At 37.1% G+C, this 20,326-nt stretch overlaps 1 protein-coding gene across 5 annotated transcripts; it reads left to right on the top strand.

Annotated features, from left to right (window-relative positions):
- Window positions 2,609-19,394, top strand: LOC109719409. Of its 5 annotated transcripts, none has more exons than XM_020246070.1 (6): window positions 2,609-2,862; window positions 13,518-13,727; window positions 13,840-13,935; window positions 14,008-14,103; window positions 18,642-18,741; window positions 18,878-19,394. In XM_020246070.1, exons 2-6 carry the CDS (start codon window positions 13,704-13,706, stop codon window positions 19,129-19,131), a joined length of 570 nt encoding a protein of 189 aa, XP_020101659.1. In that variant the 5' UTR covers window positions 2,609-2,862; window positions 13,518-13,703; the 3' UTR covers window positions 19,132-19,394. The 5 variants fall into 5 exon arrangements, with proteins under 5 accessions (XP_020101659.1, XP_020101661.1, XP_020101660.1 ...); XM_020246072.1 differs by having other exon boundaries at window positions 13,690-13,727; XM_020246071.1 differs by having other exon boundaries at window positions 2,609-2,847.

A 20,326-nucleotide genomic window follows, 5' to 3' on the forward strand; every position in this document is an offset into this window, starting at 1 on the left:
TGAAAGATGGAAAAAGATGTGTTTTTCTAAATCATATAGGTAGAGAACCAAACTCGCCTCATAAAGTTGCCGAAAAAGCTTGCGAAAACTTGATGAAACAATCTCAACATATTCAAAATGTGCTTCATAGACATACATCACAACAAAAGGCAGACAATCATTTACGCCTTAAAGTATCAATAATTGCAGTTAGATATCTTACTTTTCAAGGATGTGCTATGAGAGGTCGGGACGAAAGTAAAGAGTCTATTTATCAGGGTAATTTTCTAGAAATGTTGAAGGTGTTCTCTTTTCTTAATGAAGATATTGCAAAGGTTATTTTAGAAAATGCTCTGCAAAATGCTTCTTATATTTCGTCAGATACGCAAAAAGAAATTTGCAAGTTCTAGCGGAGAAAGTAAGAAGAAAAATTCTAGATGAAATTGGCGACTTGAAATTTTCTATAATGGTTGATGAAGCTCGCGATGAGTCAAAAAAGGAGCAGTTAGCTATCATTTTGAGATTTGTTGATGTACAAGGTTTTGTTCAGGAATGATTTTTTGGTCTTATTCACATCTCGGATACTAAAGCATTAACCATGAAAAATGCAATTTATTCCGTTCTTTCTCATTATAGTCTTGATGTTCAAAATATTCGTGGCCAAGGTTATGACGGGGCGAGTAATATGAGAGGTGAATGGAATGGATTACAAGCATTAATTTCTAATGATTGTCCCTATGCTTACTATATCCATTGTTTAGCCCATCGTCTCCGATTGGCTTTGGTTGCGGCATCTAAAGATATTCTTGAGGTTTATGAATTTTACTCAAAATTAAGTACTATTGTCAACATTGTTGGATCTTCTACCAAGCGAAATGATGAACTGAAAAAGCTTCATAGTATTGAAATTGCAGAACTGATTGAAAACAATGAGCTTAAGACAGGAACTGAACTCAATCAAGTTGGCACGTTGCAAAGGGCTGGTGATACTCGTTGGAGTTCACACTTCAAATCTATTACAAGTTTGCTAAGAATGTTTAAGGCAACATGTACAGTTTTAGAGAATATTATTGATGAAGGATCCAATGCATTTCAACGTGGTGAAGCACATTTAGCTCATAAGGCAATGACATCTTTTGAATTTGTGTTCATCTTACATCTCATGAAAGAAATAACGGAGGTGATCTATATTTTTTGTCAACATTTGCAACGTAAATCTCAAGATATTCTTAATGCTATGCATCTTGTGGCATCAACAAAATCACTTATTCAAAAGCTTAGAGATGAAGGATGGGATTCTCTTTTTGACAAAATAAAGTTATTTTGGCGAAGTATGACATAGAAGTTCCAATTATGTCTGCTCCTTACGTGGGAAGAGAAGGTCGTGCTCGCCGTCAACGAGACCATATTACACTTAGAGCATCACTATCGAGTTGATATTTTTAATGGTGTAATAGATTGTCAATTGCAAGAATTAAATACAAGATTTAGTGACAATATGATTGAATTACTCACTCTAAGTTGTGCTTTGGATCCTAAAGATGGTTGCAAATCTTTTAATATTGATGACATTTGTAATCTTGCGGAAATGTATTATCCTCAAGATTTTAGTGAGTTTGAAAGAGATGGGTTGAAAATAGAGCTTCGTCATTATGAATTTGAAATTTTTTGCGACATTCCGACTTGCAAAAATTGACAACTATTTCTGAATTATGTCAATAGTCGGTGGCAACAAGAAAGTCAGAAATATATCCACTTCTCTACCGATTAGTTAAACTTGTATTACTTCTTCCAGTTTCAACTATAACTACTTAACGGGCATTTTCCGCAATGAGTATTATCAAAACCGATCTCCGGAATAAGATGGATGATGACTTTCTTATTAATTCTTTGATCATGTATATTGAAAGAGAAATTGCCGAGACGTTTACTATTGATTCAATCATTGATGGATTTCGTGACCTGAAGGAGCGCCGAGCACTATTCTAATTTTTGTATGGTAAGTAAAATTTTTTAAATTTTATTTTGTATTTTTATACTTCAAATTTTTATTATATATAGTTTGCTTTATTAATATGTTTTGCATAATATATTTTTGGCCCCCGCCAGAATTAAATCCTGGCTTCGTCCCTGCACTCGGTGCAACAATATTCTATGTGACTCGTCCCCGTCTAGCTGCCTCTCTCACTCTAGAGTTCGCCGCATCTACTCCCTCTCCAACCCAACCCTCTCACATGCTGGCTCCTCCATTCCATCTCTTTATTAGATCTTAGCCGCCGCCCACTTCTTCCTCTCCCTTATTAGCCGTTACATATTTAGCTACCTTTTATGATATATATTTGTTCACACATTTTGATTTATTTTTTCTTTTTCTTTTTCTCTCTATGCTTTTTGCTTATAGATAATATGTTTGAGTAATTAATACAAGCAACATTCCACGATATGCTTGCTTACAATTTAATCAGTTAATTTGCAAATAATTTGTGAATTATTAGAAAACTGAATAAAATAGTCTTTTATATATATATTTTTAAAAAATTTAAATAAAAAAATATATTTTTTAATTTAAAGTTTTTACTCGTAAGATGGTCGTACGCTCGTCTCCCACCCTCTCTCAAAAAGAAAAAAAAAAAAAAAAAAAAAAAAAAAACTCCTCGCTCGAAACTATTTGCCCTAGCTCTCGCCACCCCGCGCCGCTCGCCATCGGAAGTTCGGATTCTGCAGAACCCTCCCCGCCCCGGGCCGCGCACCGCTCGCCATTGGAAGCCCCCGCGAGGCCGAGCTCTGCTCGCCGTCGGAAGTTCGGAACCCCCCCTTCCCCCGGCCGCGCGCCGCTTTGCCGTCGGAACCCGCGCCGCTCGCAATCTGGTTCCGACACTACTAGTACTATTTTATTCTCTGTTTTTCATGATTTTACTTCTTGTTATGGGTAAACAACTCGTACCATTTAATGAGGATAATTTACACATATGACCAGCTTGCTTCGTAATTTTACTTAATCTGTTTAATTTTGTAGCTCTTTATTTTTATATTCTTAAGAATTATGAGTATTTATGCTAATAGTATAAATCTAAAGAAAAAAAGTTTAATTTAATAGCTGAATTTTTGATTCCGAATTTTTAATTGGTGAACGTATAATTTCCGTATAAATTGTCGTATCCGAATAATCGACCAATCCGTTTTTTAAGCCGTATTTTTCAATGAATTTAAAAATTGGGATATGAATTTTATTCTTATATGCCCTTACCGAATTTTTGCCGAATCCGAATTAACTAACTATGGTTTAGATGCACATTGGAGATTTTATAATTAACATTGCTTCGAAAGTGGCTTTAAAATGGTTAATCAAATCTGACTTGGGGCAGAGAAATTGGCTAACCGGTTTGCCCGACCTTTGCTTGCCGGTTTGGAACTGGAACCGGAAATCCAGTTTCCAGTAGAGTGGGTTGCAAGACCGGTTCCGGTTTTGCCTGAACCAGTTAAGATCGCTTCGAGACAAAAATTCTGAAACCAGTCTGGTTAACGGGACCGGGAATTGGCATGTGCTTACAACTTAGTTGTTTGATAACATCTCACTAGTATTAAAATAATGATAAAAGTGTATCCAAACTTGCGTAAGAGTAGTTGCTTATCTTCCTGAAACCAGAAATAACAATCTAAGGATAAAACACTTGGATCCACCCAATCAACTTCAGCTTTCCCAACAGACCTTTATAATTACTGAACAAAACCTTATGATCCAACACCTGAAGGAAAACATTGAAGCATATGTACTTTATCGTCTAATCAAGAAATAAATTTATAGTGAAAGCCTTGTGCCACAGAAATTCAGGCACCTTGCAATAGCTATGAATTCCTTCCAATATGCACCAGAGTGTAACCACGGAAATAAACTTTCAAATTTCAATATCACTCTCTAGTGGAAATTTCATGAATGTACGGAATATAGAAAACCTAAACCATTTGCTAACATCAAGTAGGCTCAGTTCATCTGAGTGATCCTTGGAGTTGTCAGTCTAATTGGTGTCATATCGACCAAAAAGATTTAGATAAATTTTTCTATCAGTACGGGAGAGAAGCTGATCCCAACATTTTACAGCCCACCAGTTTCTTGAGTAATTTTACAGCCCACTAGTTTTTTGAGTAATTTTATAGCCCACTAGTTTTTTTAGTAATTTTATAGCCCACCAGTTTCCCGAGTAACTACATCGAAATGATTATATCATTTAAGCCATTGGTAAAAACAATATATACATTCATGAGTAGAGGAAAATCCCTAATATCTTAGATCCAATCCATCTTTTAATAATATATGTATTAAACAAAGTAGAAGAATATCTATCCCAAGTCATCTCTACTGGAACTGTGAAATAGGCTTATTTTTCTCATATTTTCTATACAATTTTGCACAAGCAGGTAGTTTTAATTATCTCAAAAGTGCATAAAGAGACTGATTTCTTCTAAACGAATTAAAATCTCCACCAAGTAAGCTTTATATTCCAAGCTAGCAGCAAACCAACTTGACATGACCAACCAATGACTTATTGATAGGTTTTGTTACTAAAAAGGATTTCCGTGAGTTCTGACATAGTCAAATTTTCAATATACAATAGAAACTTGATACTATGCACTTCTATTAAGCTTTCTTTGTAGGGGCTTTGCTATGTTAAAGAAATTATGTTTGGTAATTTAGAGAGTTGAATTATCACTTTAATTAGATTTATGATTGCAGAAAATGGTGTCAAAAATATAGTTTAGTTTCAAAACACTCAGCCAATATGTCTAAATTCCAATGTTGATGAAAGTCCTAATTATAAAAGTTATATCTACATGCTGGTGAGAATCCTAATAAGAAAATCCGAATAAGAACGACTCTTAACAGGTTCATGATTAATACAATTTATAAACTTATGAATGGGAACCAATAAAGCTGCTTTACATCCCACGGAAAAAGTGGGACCTACCCTGAAGAAAAACGTAAAGCTACAGTAAAAAAGGCGGGGCTCACTTGCCTTTTTGCATGCGGTCCACGAGGTGGGCTTCACCTCATGGACCGCCTGAGAGAGAGAGTAGTGGACCTCTCTCTCACTCTTTGATCATGGTCCATCATAAAACGAATAAAATCATCCGTTTACGAACCTTTCCCAAAAAATCGGAATAAAACGCGAATTTTTCTGCTGCTCAAAGTATTCGCGAGCAAAACGGCTTAGCTGAATTATATTTGGAAAAATTTGGAGTAGGCGACTGCAAAACGATGAAATTTCTCGAAAAAAATCGGATTGGGCGGCTGCGGAAAGATGAAATTTCTCGGACTGGTGTTGTGTGACCATCGCTCCGCAGATCTGTGCATCTCCACCCGAGCAGTCGACCAACCCTACCTATTCGATTTTGAAAAAAACATGAAGATGGAGGAGCGACAGGGAAGAAGAAAAGAAGAGGGGTGAGGAACGAAAAATCGCGGCGTAGGGGCGGAGGATAAAAACGCGGTCCATGAGGCTGAGGGCAGCCTCGTGGATCGCGTGGAGTGGTGGACCTCTCACTCCCTCCCCCTTCGATATATTATATATATATATATATATATATATATATATANCTTTTATATATAATATAGATATATTATTTTATAATTTTTTATTTTTATGTCCTTAAGAATAATAATTATTTATGATAATAGCATAAATTTAAAGAAAAATTTTAATTTAGTAAACGAATTTTTATTCCGAATTTTTAAATGATAAATATAAAATTCTCATATAAATTGCATATACGAATTATTGACGACTTCGATTTTTTAAACTGTATTTTCAACGAATTTAAAAATCAAGATACAAATTTTATTCGTATTATATCCGTACCGAATTTTTACCGTATCCGAATTAACGAACTATGGATTATATTATTATATATATATAATTTTACTTTTTTTATTTGTAAATTCTACGCTGATGATAATAGAAAAATATTATGCATTTTTTTTAATATTACAATGAGCTTTTTTTAAAAATTTTAAACTGGTTTATTTATTTTAGTTATTTAGTTTAGATATTTTTAGAAAGAAATATACTTTAGTTTTATTCTTTAATTTTTAATTGTTCAATAGTGCTTGCCGCATTGCGCGGTTTCTTAACTAGTATATTATAATAGAGGGACAAATGATAATATAATATAATATAATAATGTTTAATAATAAATAATAAATAAAAGTAACTATGATATATTATATGTTATTATATATAAGAATATAAGATTAGCATAAACAAAATTTTTTATATAGGGTTAATTGCATACAGGTCCCTGCAAATATTGTGAATTGCAGATATATCCCTGCAAAATTCAACTTTCATAAGTTATCTCTGCAAAAGTCCTAATGTATTCAGATATGTCTCTGCAGTTAGAATCCATTAAAAAAATTTAGTTAACCGCAGTTAAAATACTTAACCATAGTTAATTAATGAGGTAAATTGACAATTTTACCCTTTTTCTTCTTTCTCTTCCTCTTCCTTTTCTGCTCCTTCTTCTTCTTCTTCTTCTTCTTCGTATCCTCCTTTTCCTCCTCTTTTTCTCTTCCTTTTTTTTCCTTTTCCTTTTCTTTCTTCGAATCGGCCACACCTTCACCCTCCGCCTCGTCGTTGCGGGCTTCAACCTCATCCTCGTCAGCCGCAACTCTGACAAGCTCCGCGACGTCGCCGTCCACTTCGGCAACCCGAAAAGAAAAAGAGGAAATGGGACATTTGTGAGGGCATTTTTGCAAACATATACCAGCTGGAGCTTTTGGAATGACATTTGTGAGGGCAAAAATGTCATTTCACGAACCTACTGTTAAAAAATAAACAATTCTCTAACGGGTGCTAACCAGAGGGACGTATCTGAATACATTAGGACTTTTGAAGGGATGACTTATGAAAGTTGAACTTTGTAGGGATATATCTACAATTCACCATGTTTGCGGGGACTTGTATGCAATTTTATATATAAAGAGGAATGAAGCGTGAAATCTCCTTGTTCTATGTGTGTAACGACCTGATCTGCTAGCAATAATAACTCGTTGGGTTCAAACCACCGGCCCAAAATGCTTAAGCTTAGTTAGTATGTTTAGCCCAATTAAACTTATATACTCCCACATCTAGCCATAACTATCTGATGTGGGACTAGTTAGGTGTCACAAACTCCTCCCGTTTAGGCTCTGACGTCCTCGTCAGCCCTAAACACACACATAGCCCAAGATCACTAGGCGATGTGAGACTTGTCTCGCTAGCTTTTGTCATTCTGACTCTGACTTAGCCTGTTAATCACTGACTCTGGCTTAGTCTGTCATTCCGACCCTGGTTCAGCCAAGACTCATCTCTCGGCTGGTGAACTGGCTCTGATACCAAATGTAACGGCCCAGTCTACTAGCAATAATAACTCATTGAGCCCAAACCGCCAGCCCAAAATGCTGAAGCCCAGTTATTATGTCTAGCCCAATCAAGCTTATATACTCCCATATCTAGCCATAACTATCCGATGTGGGACTATTGAGGTGTCACAATGTGTTTCCAAGAACAACTCTTAACGGGTTGCTCTTGAACAACCTGCATTGACTAGAACCAAGTTTCTCCACTTTTTGATTGTGCTTGGGTGTTGACTGGGGGACATGGCCTTTATTACTGGGATATCCCTCAACCAAACAATGCCTATGATAGCTACTATATAGAACAAATACGTAACCGATAGTTGGCTTGACATTTTGAAGTAAAATGTAGATGTATTATAGTGTAATAAGGAGTACTAAAAATTTTAGGTTTAAGTACTCAAATTTTTGTAATAGCTTTACTTGCTGTTCTTGTGATACAATTTTCACATTGTCTTTTCTAATAATTTTTGCATACATAATAACTTTGCCCTCACTCAAATCTTTCATGTCAAAATTCTGTGTTGATAAACTTTTAACATATTAGATCATATTAGTGCTGCTTTCATATATTAATATATCATCCACATATAGACATATTACTACAACCCAGTGTTTTAAAAAGCGTGAGGCGCAGAAAGGCGCAAAGCCCATCTGGAGCCTAAGCGCGAGGCACACCATGAGGGACGCGCCTCAAGAAGGTGAGGCGCATATTTAATAAAAATAAAACATTCTTAACTAGCCTAGTTTAATTGATGTTCTATATAAAGATTCCAAAACAACCATAAAAAAGCAAAATAATCGTGAAAAAGCAAATCACATGCATAACTGTTCTCAAAGAGTCCAAAAAGGAAATTAAGAAGAGAATCAAATAAAGAATGCAAAAAGGGAATCACACACATGCAACTGAAAGTAAGAAACAGAAGAATTGTTGCGCACCAATTCAAAGAAATATGAAGTAAAAGAAAAAAACCTTATGAAAACATCAAATCCCATCAAAAGAACTAAAAAAAATTCAAGATAGAAATTTTTTTTTAGAGAATTGGAGTATAGAGACCACACCAAAATTGCTGTTGCTTACTATTGCGTTGCTGCCTACCGCTGCTACATTGTTGCCAACTTGCCATTGGAGAGAGATGGGAGGTGGGGAGAACAAAAGAGAGCGTACCGCTTCTGCATGTTGCCAACTTGCCATTGGAGAGAGACAAAAGGTGGGGAGAACAAGAGAGAAAGAGAACATGGAGAAAGGAGAAAAAGATTCTCATTAGGATTTTCTAAATCCTTTTATGGGTTAGAATATATTGATAATGTCACGCTCCGGGCCCACAGCAGAAGCCTTCGGGCATGCTAACAGATCCGCTACACGTGCAAGGACGCACCCCGCACACACGAAGCGTCCAAAACTCTGTCACAAGTAAGCAACAGACTTAGGAGTCAACAACTAAGCGCGTCCTAGGAATCCACAAACAAATAGGTACCAGGGTCTGAAAACTATAAAAGTTTTACAAGCACTATATATATATATATATACATCCACCAGCCATACAACTCTAGAATAAACCATAAATACATACAGAACTCCTTTACTGGCCTCACCAATTCATTCATGTACAGTGTGCTATAAATAATACCACTATTTGGGTCCTCTAGTAGTCGCTACCTCGGTTAGGAGAAGCTAACTATTACTCAGTCCTCTTAGCTCGATCAATATCTAGAGCTGAGGGCTTTGAAATAGAAAAACAACAAGGATAGAGCGTGAAAACTACTGAACAGTAGTCTCCAGTGGGTACAATCGACGACCACGATGACCTATCCACTATATCTACTAAGGGCAATAATAGTAAATAAACTGAGCAAATAACAGAAGATAATATTAAGCGGAAAAGAAGAATATTGTCATGACTCTAATCTAACAATTGGAAACAGTGAATTAGATATCATGCATCAACTATCATAGCAGATGGATATATGCAGTATAACTCAATCATATCGACCGGCTCATAAGTCTGGTCAAGCCTGCGTCTGCCTTATGTTCGGCACCATACTGACTCCTGATCCGCCAATATGCATGCTGCATATCTATAACAATTGCTAGCCTCCAGAGGGGCACTGGAGGGGCGCGACCCTAACGAGTATCATAATAACTCTATCAATCTCAATGTGGCTCATGCAGGCTATAGTTAATGTGATGATTAAAAATATCACTATATACTATCTGAGTGCGCTTGGCACAATCAAGTACATCTCACTACCCAATACTGCCGCACTGTCCCGCTACATTTTCACTATTTAGCGTACAACGATATACCTCCCGTATATAAATAAAACATGATCATAGCCAGTAGAATATCAATCATCTACAAATAACTCACGTGCTAATTAAGTGCCCACGTAACAAAATCATGCTGCTATTACCACAAGCATACTATTAGATAAATCAAAGAATTAAGCATGCGAAAAGACGGGATAGTTCACTGAGTTCGGTGAAATGGAACCAACCTAGATCACTACTCCAAGGAAGGTGAGAAGACATGCTCTACACCCTTCTTATTGAAAGCACTAAGAAATCTCACAAGAAATACCCAAAAAATCACTTCTAAAAATCAAGCATAAATCTACTGCTAAACCAAATTCACTAAAAATCCGAATAAACCAAAATACACCCAACACCTACCTCAAGTATTAGCACTGGAGAAGGACCAACTCAACTCCCTTCTCCTTGCTCAATAGAAACACTCCCCAGCTTCGAGTGATTCCAAAGTTCCCAGCGTACCAACAAGGAGGTAGACAATCACCCCTTGGCTCTCTCTCCGCCTGAGCTCTAACTACGCCAGGAAAGGAAAATGAGGAAGAAGAAGATGAGTAGAAAAACGCTTAGAGGGGCCTGGGTGTAAACAGGAAATGCGCCAAACACCTCTCTTCTATTTATAGACAGGAAGGAAAAATATCATAAAAGCCCTTAGAAACACAAATGAATCAACCTTAGCCCAAAAGCTGGGTTTTGGGCGCCCGGAGCCAACATTTTGGTGTTGGAGGCTGTCGTAACACTGTTCATTTGGGTGCGCCCAACTGCAATGGTACGCCCGAAGCCGTCGTAATAGTGCCCGGTCGGATTCGAGTGCCCGGACCTGCACCCCGATCCCTTGCCGAGTCACTCTGATAGTCACTTGCGCACCGCCATTGCCACATCAACCTCACCCACTCTCCAGGCTGCTATAGTAATAAATGGGTGCTTGGAATTCGGCTACAGTGCAACCGGATCCACCTACGACTCATTCAAGCATTCGCAAGTGGGGTTCAAAACTCTAACTCAGATTGCCACTTACGGGCACCCTAAACAAGATTCGGGCATCCGAAAAGGCACCAAAAATGTAGGCTTAGCTGAGTTTCGATTCCCGAGTCCGTTTTTGCAGCCATATTGTGTTAAAATGACTCCAACTCAGTCCAGCACTTCACAGATGTTCTGACCAACAACTCACACTATAACCTTGCCTACTCGCCAAAGTGCAGTACACTACAGATAAAATATGACACCCAAGAATCCAAACCCTAGACCTTTTTAACTTAAACATCACGAGGCGTGTGCCTTAACTACGCCTCGAGCCTTGCCCCTCGCCTAAGGCATGCACCTCAGAGCCTAGGTATTCACCTTAGGTTCTTCAAGGCGCTGAGGCCCACGCCTCGCACCTAGGCACCGAGTTGCGCCTTTTCAAACACTGGTACAACCTAATCACCTATTCTTTTACTATAAACACATTCATTGGTCATATTAGTTTCAAAACCATTTGAAATTATTAGATTATCAAATTTTTTTTAATGCTATTGTTTAGGAGCTTAAGGCCATACCAAAATCGACTTAATTTGTCTACTTTCTTGTCCTGAGATTAGAAATCCTTTTGATTGCACATTATAAATTTCTTCTTTAGTTTGGCATTAAAAAAATGCAAATTTTACGGCCGTTCTATGTGTAATTAATAAAATGATGGATTTTAGGGCTAATTGCATCTTAGTTATTGAAGTTTTAGCTTAGGGGCATAACGTCAAAATAATCGACTCCAGATTTTGGGTAATCTCTTTGCTACTCATCTAGCTTAATATTTCTTCACTGCATCATCAGGTCTTAATTTCTTTTTAAATATCCATTTACACCCTATTGGTTTATATACAGGTCAATAAATTAAACCCCATGTTTGATTTTTTTTTTCCCTAATTGATTCGTTTCCATTTCTCATATAGCTTCTTTCCAAAATTCAACGACTGTAGATTGCATAGTGTCCTCATTAGGTTAAGGGTGTATTGTCTATCAGCATTATATAAAAGTCTTCTCCAAAATTTCTAATAACTCTTGCTCTTTTACTTCTAGGTTCTAAAAGTCTTGTTGTTCATTTTCTTCTCAAAGCAAATTCCTGGATTTGCAATTTGAACGTTATGCTGTACATCATATTTATATTAGATTTATATGGAAATCTATCTTCAAAATAAATTGCATCTCTGGATTTTATTATTGTATTTTTTGCTGTTTTACTTTCATAATTCATTATTAAAATCTATCTGCATTACTATTTGTAGCATATCCTGTAAAATTTGCACCACAATTTTATTGCCTATTTTATTCCCTTTATTTTGAGGTATCTTTACTTTTACTAAACATCCCCACACTTTTAAGACAATTTAAATTAGGTTTTCTATTTTTTTGATAGCTCATAAAGGGGTACTCTATTTAAAATCATGGAGGTAAAAATTAATGCTTCCCCTACGAGTTCCTGAATACACCAAATTTAAAATAATTGAATTTAACACATCCATTCTTTATATTTTTTCTCACAGCTACTCCTTTTGATTGAGGTGAATGTGGAGTTGTAACCTCAAGTATGATGCCATACTCTTTACAAACTAATGTAACATTATTTATTTATTTATTTATTTTTTTTTTTTTGAGAAAAGCAATGTAACATTATTAGATGTGTATTCACCACCTCCATTGAATCTAAGAATATTTATTTATTTTTTGTTTGATTTTAAGCTAAAGTTTTGTATGTAGCAAACATAATTAATACTTCATCTTTAGTTTTCATTCAATATGCACAAGAATAGTTAGAAAAGCCATTTATAAATGTTGCAAAATATTTATTTCCTCCTCCAGACACTTGGTTTGAGCCACATTCATCACTCTGAAGCAATTCAAGTAAATCAGAGCTCTGCCTACACTTTTGATACGTTGATAGGGAAGTTTAACTTATACACAAATTTGACATTTGTGTTGACTCATTTCCATATTTAGAATTAAATCCAATTTAATTGTATTTCTGTTGATTTACAATTTATCTGTCCAAGTCTGGCATGCTAAATATGAAAAGAACACTCTACATTCAAAATTTGAGAATTTTCATTTACTTGGGATGAAACTACATTCAACTTGAATAAACCATTACAGAAAAATCCTCTCCAATTAGTAATTACAATTTCATTATATTAGAAAACTAACTTATATCCTCTTCATACAAGAAGAGATTCTTCTAGTCTCAGGTTCATAATAGACATTATATAGGATCAAGATCTTGCCGGAAGTCAGCTTCAAATAAATTCACCCAATTCCCAACACGTTTCCTGCAGCACATGTGCTCAAAGTCACAGCTCCTCAATTTGAGACCTGCAGGTGGAAAACCATGAGCCATTAGAATATGTATGTATGTTTGCTCCGGTGTCAATCCACCAGCCATTAGCATCTGTGGTCAAACTTATTTTTGAAATTAAGAAACAGACCTAAATGTTATTTCAATTGTACTGGGTCCAATAGTTTGCACATTACTCCGGATTGTTCAATTTTTGGTACTTAACCAATCAAAGCTCCCTACATCAGACAAGATAACACATCAACTAACTATAAGGACACCGTTTTAGGAGCCCTTATCGTGGGATTTCTCCCTCTCGCGGTGTTGTTTGTTACTCAGAGTGCTATTTAGGAGGTCCGCGGTCAAACCCCGCGTGTGTGCTTCAGAAATGAAAATATGAATCCCCGACTTCTCGGATAGTTTATGTATAGTATAGGTTCTTGGGGTGATTTTAAGAGTCAGGGGCATAACTTCGGAAACATTAATCCCTTTCATTTCTCCCCATTTCCTTTTCTTTCCCCGTCTCTTCCTCTTAGCCTCTACAGAGAAGCTGGCAGAGCCCTCAGCGCAAGAGTGGGAAAAAGAAGTCTCTACAAACCCTTCAATTACTGAAAATTTGTGTTTCTTTGTTATCCTGTGCTATTATTCGTATTCCCGAAGTCTTCAATAGAAGGCACTCATTTCTGCAAAATCTCACTACTCTTGAAGGTACAGATTGGACAATGCCAAAAGCAAGGGCAAAGAAGGTGAGTAATTACATCAATGGTTCTGGTACAAATTCCACATATCATTCGTTCATATAGGTTATCTCTCCGTGACCGTCCCCTTGCTCTGTGCATCATTTTTGAAATCTTGCAGGTTGGATTGAAGCGCATTGATGCTGCAATTGATGCTCTTGTTCCGTTGGGCTTCTCAAGAGAGGTTGTCTGCAAGACTATAAAAAATCTACTGAAGGTGATGTTCTATACACTTCTCGGCTGCTTGTATTGTTCAGTTTGGCATATGATAAGTGTTTCCTGGATCTAGGTTTACGGAGAGGATGGTTGGGTTTTTATTGAGGAGGCTTGCTACAAGACGGTGATTGAAGCTATCCTGGAAGAGCAAGTGGAAGAGACAAGAATGGTTATCACCTGTTTACCCTTTATCTTACTTACAACTGTTTTTTTTTGGTTGGATTTTTCCATTCTCTTTACCTGTATACTACTTCACCTATCTTTCTTGTTATTCTTCTGGTATTCTAGGTCGTTTTAGGGTTGCATGTCAAATAAATATAGAACCATCATAGATAGATTCTAAGCTACTATCTCCTTTCTGCTTTGATAATGAGTACGCTTACTGCACATATTTGAAATAATTTCTTGTGTGATATGGCTGACCTAATTGTCTAAGTAGATTAGCAAAATAAAACATTACTGCAAAATTAAATCCTTGTGAGAAGTTGTAGACATTTTAGGCGCTATAGATTTTTTTTAAAAAAGCTGAACATATTGCGTGCATATCTAGTGAGTTTCACCCAAAGTAAAAAAAGAACGGAGATTGGATAAAGGTTGATGGGCAATACATATCGAAGAGTATAGTCAATAGCTTAGGTCAATTGCACAAGATAACACGCTTATATATCTTCAGGTAAAAAAATATATATCTGCAGTATCCCTTGGCATACTTTCGTGCTGAAAATTGGACTATTAAGGCCTCTCATGAAAAACAAAGAAGCAATCCTAACTACAAGGTGTGTTGAGGGTTATGTTTGCTAATATAAGAAAAATAGTAAAAACTAAAGATAGCATCATCAATAATCTGTATTAGATAAAAAAGACAGTTTGAGTTTTCGAGATATTGTGGTTGTGTACAATGTAAAGATACTTTTCACCTTTTGAGTAGGTGATGTGAGTGATCAGATGTTATTGTACATTACCAGGAGAGATTTATCCACTAATATCACAAGGATTTAGGAGAAGAAATCATTAAGATAGGATTAAAAAGTAAAAGATGGTTAATATGTTTTAATCCAATTAAATTTAATTTGAATTATCATATGGTTGACTTATGTGGGCCCAGTTGAATTCACGAGTCGAGATTTTATATCTAGTGTTAAGTATAACGGTTGTATAAAGGCTCAAAATGATTGGCAGCAAAGCCCATAAGTATCCACATTATAGTTATAAACTTTCAAGAATACTTTTTGGTTCTGACAAGTTTCTCCGTAGTGTTTTCGAATAAGCAGAGATATAAGAAAGCTGTCTCTTAACCTAGTTAGATCACGCATGTGTACAAAGAAAAGATTTATTCATCTTGTACCTTTTTCAGTGTTTATTAATCAAGGGAAATACCAATTAATCCTACACTTAATAGACATATTCATTAGTTCTTGGAATCGTAGAGCAAATTAACCACAGTATCATTCCCCCTTCCCCTAAATATATTTTTTTCCAGAAAGTAGCACGTTACCCACTTCATTCATTCAGAAAATGAATTCTGCTACAGATGTTGAGGAACGAGGCCTCGAGTGAGTCAAACAGCTACAGGAGCAAAGAAAGAACTAAAGCAAAATAGAGAAAAAAAACAAAGAGGTTACTGCCCTCCCTTAAAAACATGTTACTGAGAGCTGCAAAACTCAGCTCATTCCCTTATCATTTCATGAATTCGTCTAATAGCCACTAAGGCGTCTAAAAATTGATTCCTAAAAATCACATTATTTCTTACTTGTCAAATCATCCACCAACAAGCCACCACACTAGCCAGGTCCTTCTCTGCTGCCCCTTAGGTGCTGTTTCCCAGCATATGTTCCCAAACCCTCCTAACTTCCACATATCTTAGGATAAATCTTCCTTCTAAGATATTGAGCATTAAATATTTGCTAAGAACGCATACCACGAGCAGATGATCGTCGGTTTCGAGTTCACTGCCGCACAAAACACACTGTTGGTTTCCGGATCAACCTCTTTTAAGCAGGTTGTCTACCATAGTTAGTCACTTCTTTAGAGCTAACTAGATAAAAATCTTAACTTCAGACGGTATTTTTAGTACCCAAACTTTCTATAGAAGGATGCCTGGAATGCCTCCATCATTGATCGACTTATACGCCGATTTAACGGTGAAACACAGCCTCGCATTCCATCTCCGCTGTATTTCATCAGGTTGATCAATGACGTGGCATCTTGAAGTAGCTCTCTTTGAGCTCTCTAATTCTGTTATCACCTCTAAGCAACCCAACCCTAATCCCTCTCAGGATCTTTCTCCATCTCCAACCTTGATAAGAGAAACACTCCTTAACTAGAACACCCTTCAAAGCTAAGTCGTAGATATCAGGAAAGAGCACCTTCAATGAGGCGTCACCACACCAACTATCCAACCATAAGTCAGTAGACTGCCCGTCTCCAAGAGCAAAACACATGCCACTTTTAAAAATATCCTTAGTAGATAACACACTCTTCCACCATTAACAAGTAGGTCAAAACATCCTCACTTCATCCAACGGTTTCCTCTTATTATAGTATAAGATTCTAATAAGGGTGTTCCAGTGGAGTTCCCGTTCTGTAAATAAGCGCCACCACCATTTAGAAACTAATGCATCATTCATTGAGGTGAGATCCTTCACCCCAAGCCCACATTCCTTTTTATCAACCTAAGAGCCTACCTTTGTGATCCTCCCTCCTGACTATTAACTCTTTTGACAAGACAATGTGTTTTTCCACTCCATTTATACGTTGAATCTCTTGCATAAGATCCGACTTTACTTTCATGAAGTCGTAAAAACTATGGTTACTCCATTCACGTATTCGTTTACGGCAGTGGCGTAGTTTGGTTGTGAATGTTAACACAGTAGCCCCACGGGTCTCCGTTTCCCTTCACCAAGCTGGAAGACTTGAGAGAAAATTCTCATTGTTCAAATGCATATCTTCATATCTAAAAACATGGCTCCCTATATTACCTCTAAGGAGAGTAGGGTCGGATAGTGATCCGAAGTAATTTTGGGGACCACCTCTACCTTCGAAAGTCGAAATTTCATGTCCCACTTGGTCGAAATGAGAGAATGGTCTAATTTTGCAAGAGTAGGGATACTCTGCATGCTCGACCAAGTGAAGGATTGATTAACCAAAGGCAAACTCAAAAGCGCGAGTTCCTGAATAAGATCGTTGAACATATGCTATTGTTCCACAATCTACCTCTACATTCATCCTGGGTTCTAGTAAAATTAAAATCACTGCAAACAACCCAGCAACCCTTACAAATATCCCGTGGAAGCAACAGTTCCGTGCAAAAGTCTTTCTTGCCCTCCCAAGCTGGTGGGCCATACACATTAGTGACATAGAAGCTTTCTCCGCCCCGAAGATGAGAAAGTTGGAGCGTGAGAGAAGTTTTTCTTGATCACCTCACTACAAGAGAAAACTCTCGAGCTCCAACAGGTAAGAAGTCCACTAGAAGCTCCATTTGCGCCAATGTAATAGCATCTATCAAAGAAGACAAACACTACGAAGAAAAGAGGGAGACAACACCCACTTTAGTCTCTTGCAAACATAGCACTGCATTTGTAAAACTAGACACCACACACTTGACGGCTCTTCTTTTAGAGGGTTCATTCAATCCCCTTACATTCCAACTACAAACACGAAACATAGAAAAAAGAGAAAACGTCCCAGCCAAAAGCTCAAAAAAAGAACACAGATCCTTCACTCACGCACTCCCATTGAGAAACTCCTTGAAGGACTTGGTGTCCTCGTCCCCCAAGCGAACCCAACACATCCCACTCTGTTTCTTGATTTTCTTTCTCCCATACTTGCGAAAAATATCTGTAACATCAGTCCCCCCTCCCTCTCTTTGCCGGGCTTTTCTCTCATGGCCTTGAAAGTTGTCAACTCACAAAAGTCCTTAGCTAATCGTGACTGACCCGTTGTGCAGATGCTAGTACCCTGGGTCCTAACTGTAGTATTGGGTCCATTTCTGCGACCGGTCTATAATCAGACACACGCTGTCCACCTAGTTCTTTAGGTTTGCCAACTAATTTTCTTTTTTGCCAACTCAGCATTGTGGTGGACAAAAATGAGGAACACAGTGATTCACCGCCTTTAGAAAGTGATGAATCATTCACTGTTTTCACGTTGTTATTTTTTTTTTATATAAGTTGGGAGGATTTTTGTGAGGTTGTTAGGATTGTATGTGGATTATTAAAATTTTTATATGATTGTTAGAATTGTATGGGTAGATTGTTGGAATTTTTTAGGTTGGTAGGATTGTACATGATTTGTTGTTGTTAGGATTTTATGTGGTTTGGTGAAATTTTTATGTAGTTATTATTAGGATTGTATATAGAAAATAGAAAGAAATGGTAATTAAGGAAAAGATAGTAAACAATTCACCGTCTTCTAAATATCATTAAAGATGGTAAACGATTCACCGTTTTCCAATTGTTTTTTCACCTCACTGCCGAGTTAGACAAAATAGGATCATTTGGCTCATTTGGCAAATTTTAAATTTTTAAAGGATTAAATTCAAAAAGGCCCGCTTCTGGCTTATTTTTTGAATTGTTGTTTAGAGTGCATGGTTTGTTTTGTTTTTGATTGTTGATCTTGTAGTACAATAAAGATGTTGTATTTGTTTCTGTGGCTAAGATTTCTCACATGTACTTTGGATAAGAGTAACGGTACATCTATTGCATTCAGGAGGAAGTAAAAGCTAATGACGGGACAGTGTCTGAAGAAGCAGATAATCCAGCTGTTGAGACTGGGGAGACGAGCCGTCAACCTGACACACCGCCTGTTGGTGGGTAGCTTCTTCATTTTCTAAAACTCACTGTAGTTCTTTGTTTGTTTTCTCTTCGCACGGTTAAATTCAGTGTGGCTGTCTGTAGTTCCTTGGTGAGCGGGATGTTAACCGGAAAGTGCTAATCCTGGCTCAGGTGAGGTGACGGAACAGGCGACGTTAAACCCAGTGATGACTGTTAACCAATCCTGCAACTCTACCATTCTTTCCAGACCAAGAAGGCCACCTTGCTATGGTTGGATCAGCGAGAGCGATGATGAGGAAGAGGACCCTCTAAGTGAGCCTCCTAACCTTCGGAAGCTGCCACCTGAAAACATTGAGAACTTTGGAAGTCCGCATCGCGAGGGCAAGCGGCCGACTAGATGGGATGTGAGGCCTACTGATGCATAAAATACTAGGCTTTCTATTTGTATCTGCATGGGTTTTGTAAATATGCAATCTGACAATGATCTTCTACTAACGTTAACAGAAATACGCAGGATTTTCACTGCGCGTGTAATGTTCAGAGCACAGAATCGGATGGTGCCCTGCCTCTCGTAATATGTTCTTCTTGTTACTGCAAACAGAAAAAGTAGTATATTTGTATGCATACTTTCTAACGCTAATTGGTAAGATAAAGTTGGGCCAAAAGCATATGGATATGTATTTTTATATTTTTCAGTGGGATTATAGCAAATATATTATAACTGATTTATTATAATATGCAGCGATATTATATACAAAAAATAAATTTTTTTATTGTATATTCTAACTGCATGTAATGCAATCTTCTGTTAATTCTCCAAGCATAGTCTAAAACCAAACCCCATGACTACTGAACGATTCATATAAAAGTATATGAATATGGAGCTATAAAGGAAAGAGTATACCCAACAGTAGAGCCACTAAGTAGCCAACTTCGCTGTATTTCGGCATGTTCATTGATGAAGCAATCTTTTTTGGCAATCTGTTTCGCAAGCCGGAAAGTTCCCCAAGTCGGTTGATCAAGTCAAATTTTGACCAAGTCAAAAGTCCAATAGACTAGCAACTTGGCTCTGAAAGTGACTCTTGATTGATAGATTCTTCAAGATCAAGCGATAGGTTGAGGAGGGATCCGCTTAACTAGATTTTTACTTAGTAAAACTTTTGAGATGAACCGAATATGAGAGTTTTATACAAAGTTGGCCGGAAACAAGAGCCAAAAGTAAACTAAACTAAACTCATAAATCTTTTGAAAGAAAGCTCCAAAAGTTACCGGAAAAGAGTGCGAGGGCCTAGGCTAAAACTAAAACTAAAATTACTTATAAAAAAAGCTTAAAAATGCAAAGAAAATTAAAATAAAGTAAAAAAATAATAGTCGAGAATTCAGAAAAAGGCCTTTACTGCAGGCAACTTTCTTCTATTTATAGGACTATCTTCGTATTCAATTGCCTTTATAGGACTATCTTCATGTTCAATTGCCCTATAGTTACCAAACAGTTGTTACTTTGTGGGAACTCCCCTGGCCCCTTCCTCTTTGGTTACCCAACTATATCTCATGCTTCCAACCGTTACCGCTCAAAATTTATTTGGTTTGGGATCACTTTTTCCGGCTTTTGACATGCAT

Source organism: Ananas comosus, linkage group 13, assembly GCF_001540865.1.
Source record: "Ananas comosus cultivar F153 linkage group 13, ASM154086v1, whole genome shotgun sequence".
NCBI classification, from domain to species: domain Eukaryota; kingdom Viridiplantae; phylum Streptophyta; class Magnoliopsida; order Poales; family Bromeliaceae; genus Ananas; species Ananas comosus.

Bases quoted from the DNA above. Each gene is read 5' to 3' on its own strand.
- LOC109719409 (XM_020246070.1), top strand. From the start codon at position 13,704: ATGCCAAAAGCAAGGGCAAAGAAG. The intron at 13,936-14,007 runs GTGATGTTCTAT...TCCTGGATCTAG, and splicing joins CTATAAAAAATCTACTGAAG to GTTTACGGAGAGGATGGTTG. The intron at 14,104-18,641 runs GTTATCACCTGT...TATTGCATTCAG, and splicing joins AAGTGGAAGAGACAAGAATG to GAGGAAGTAAAAGCTAATGA.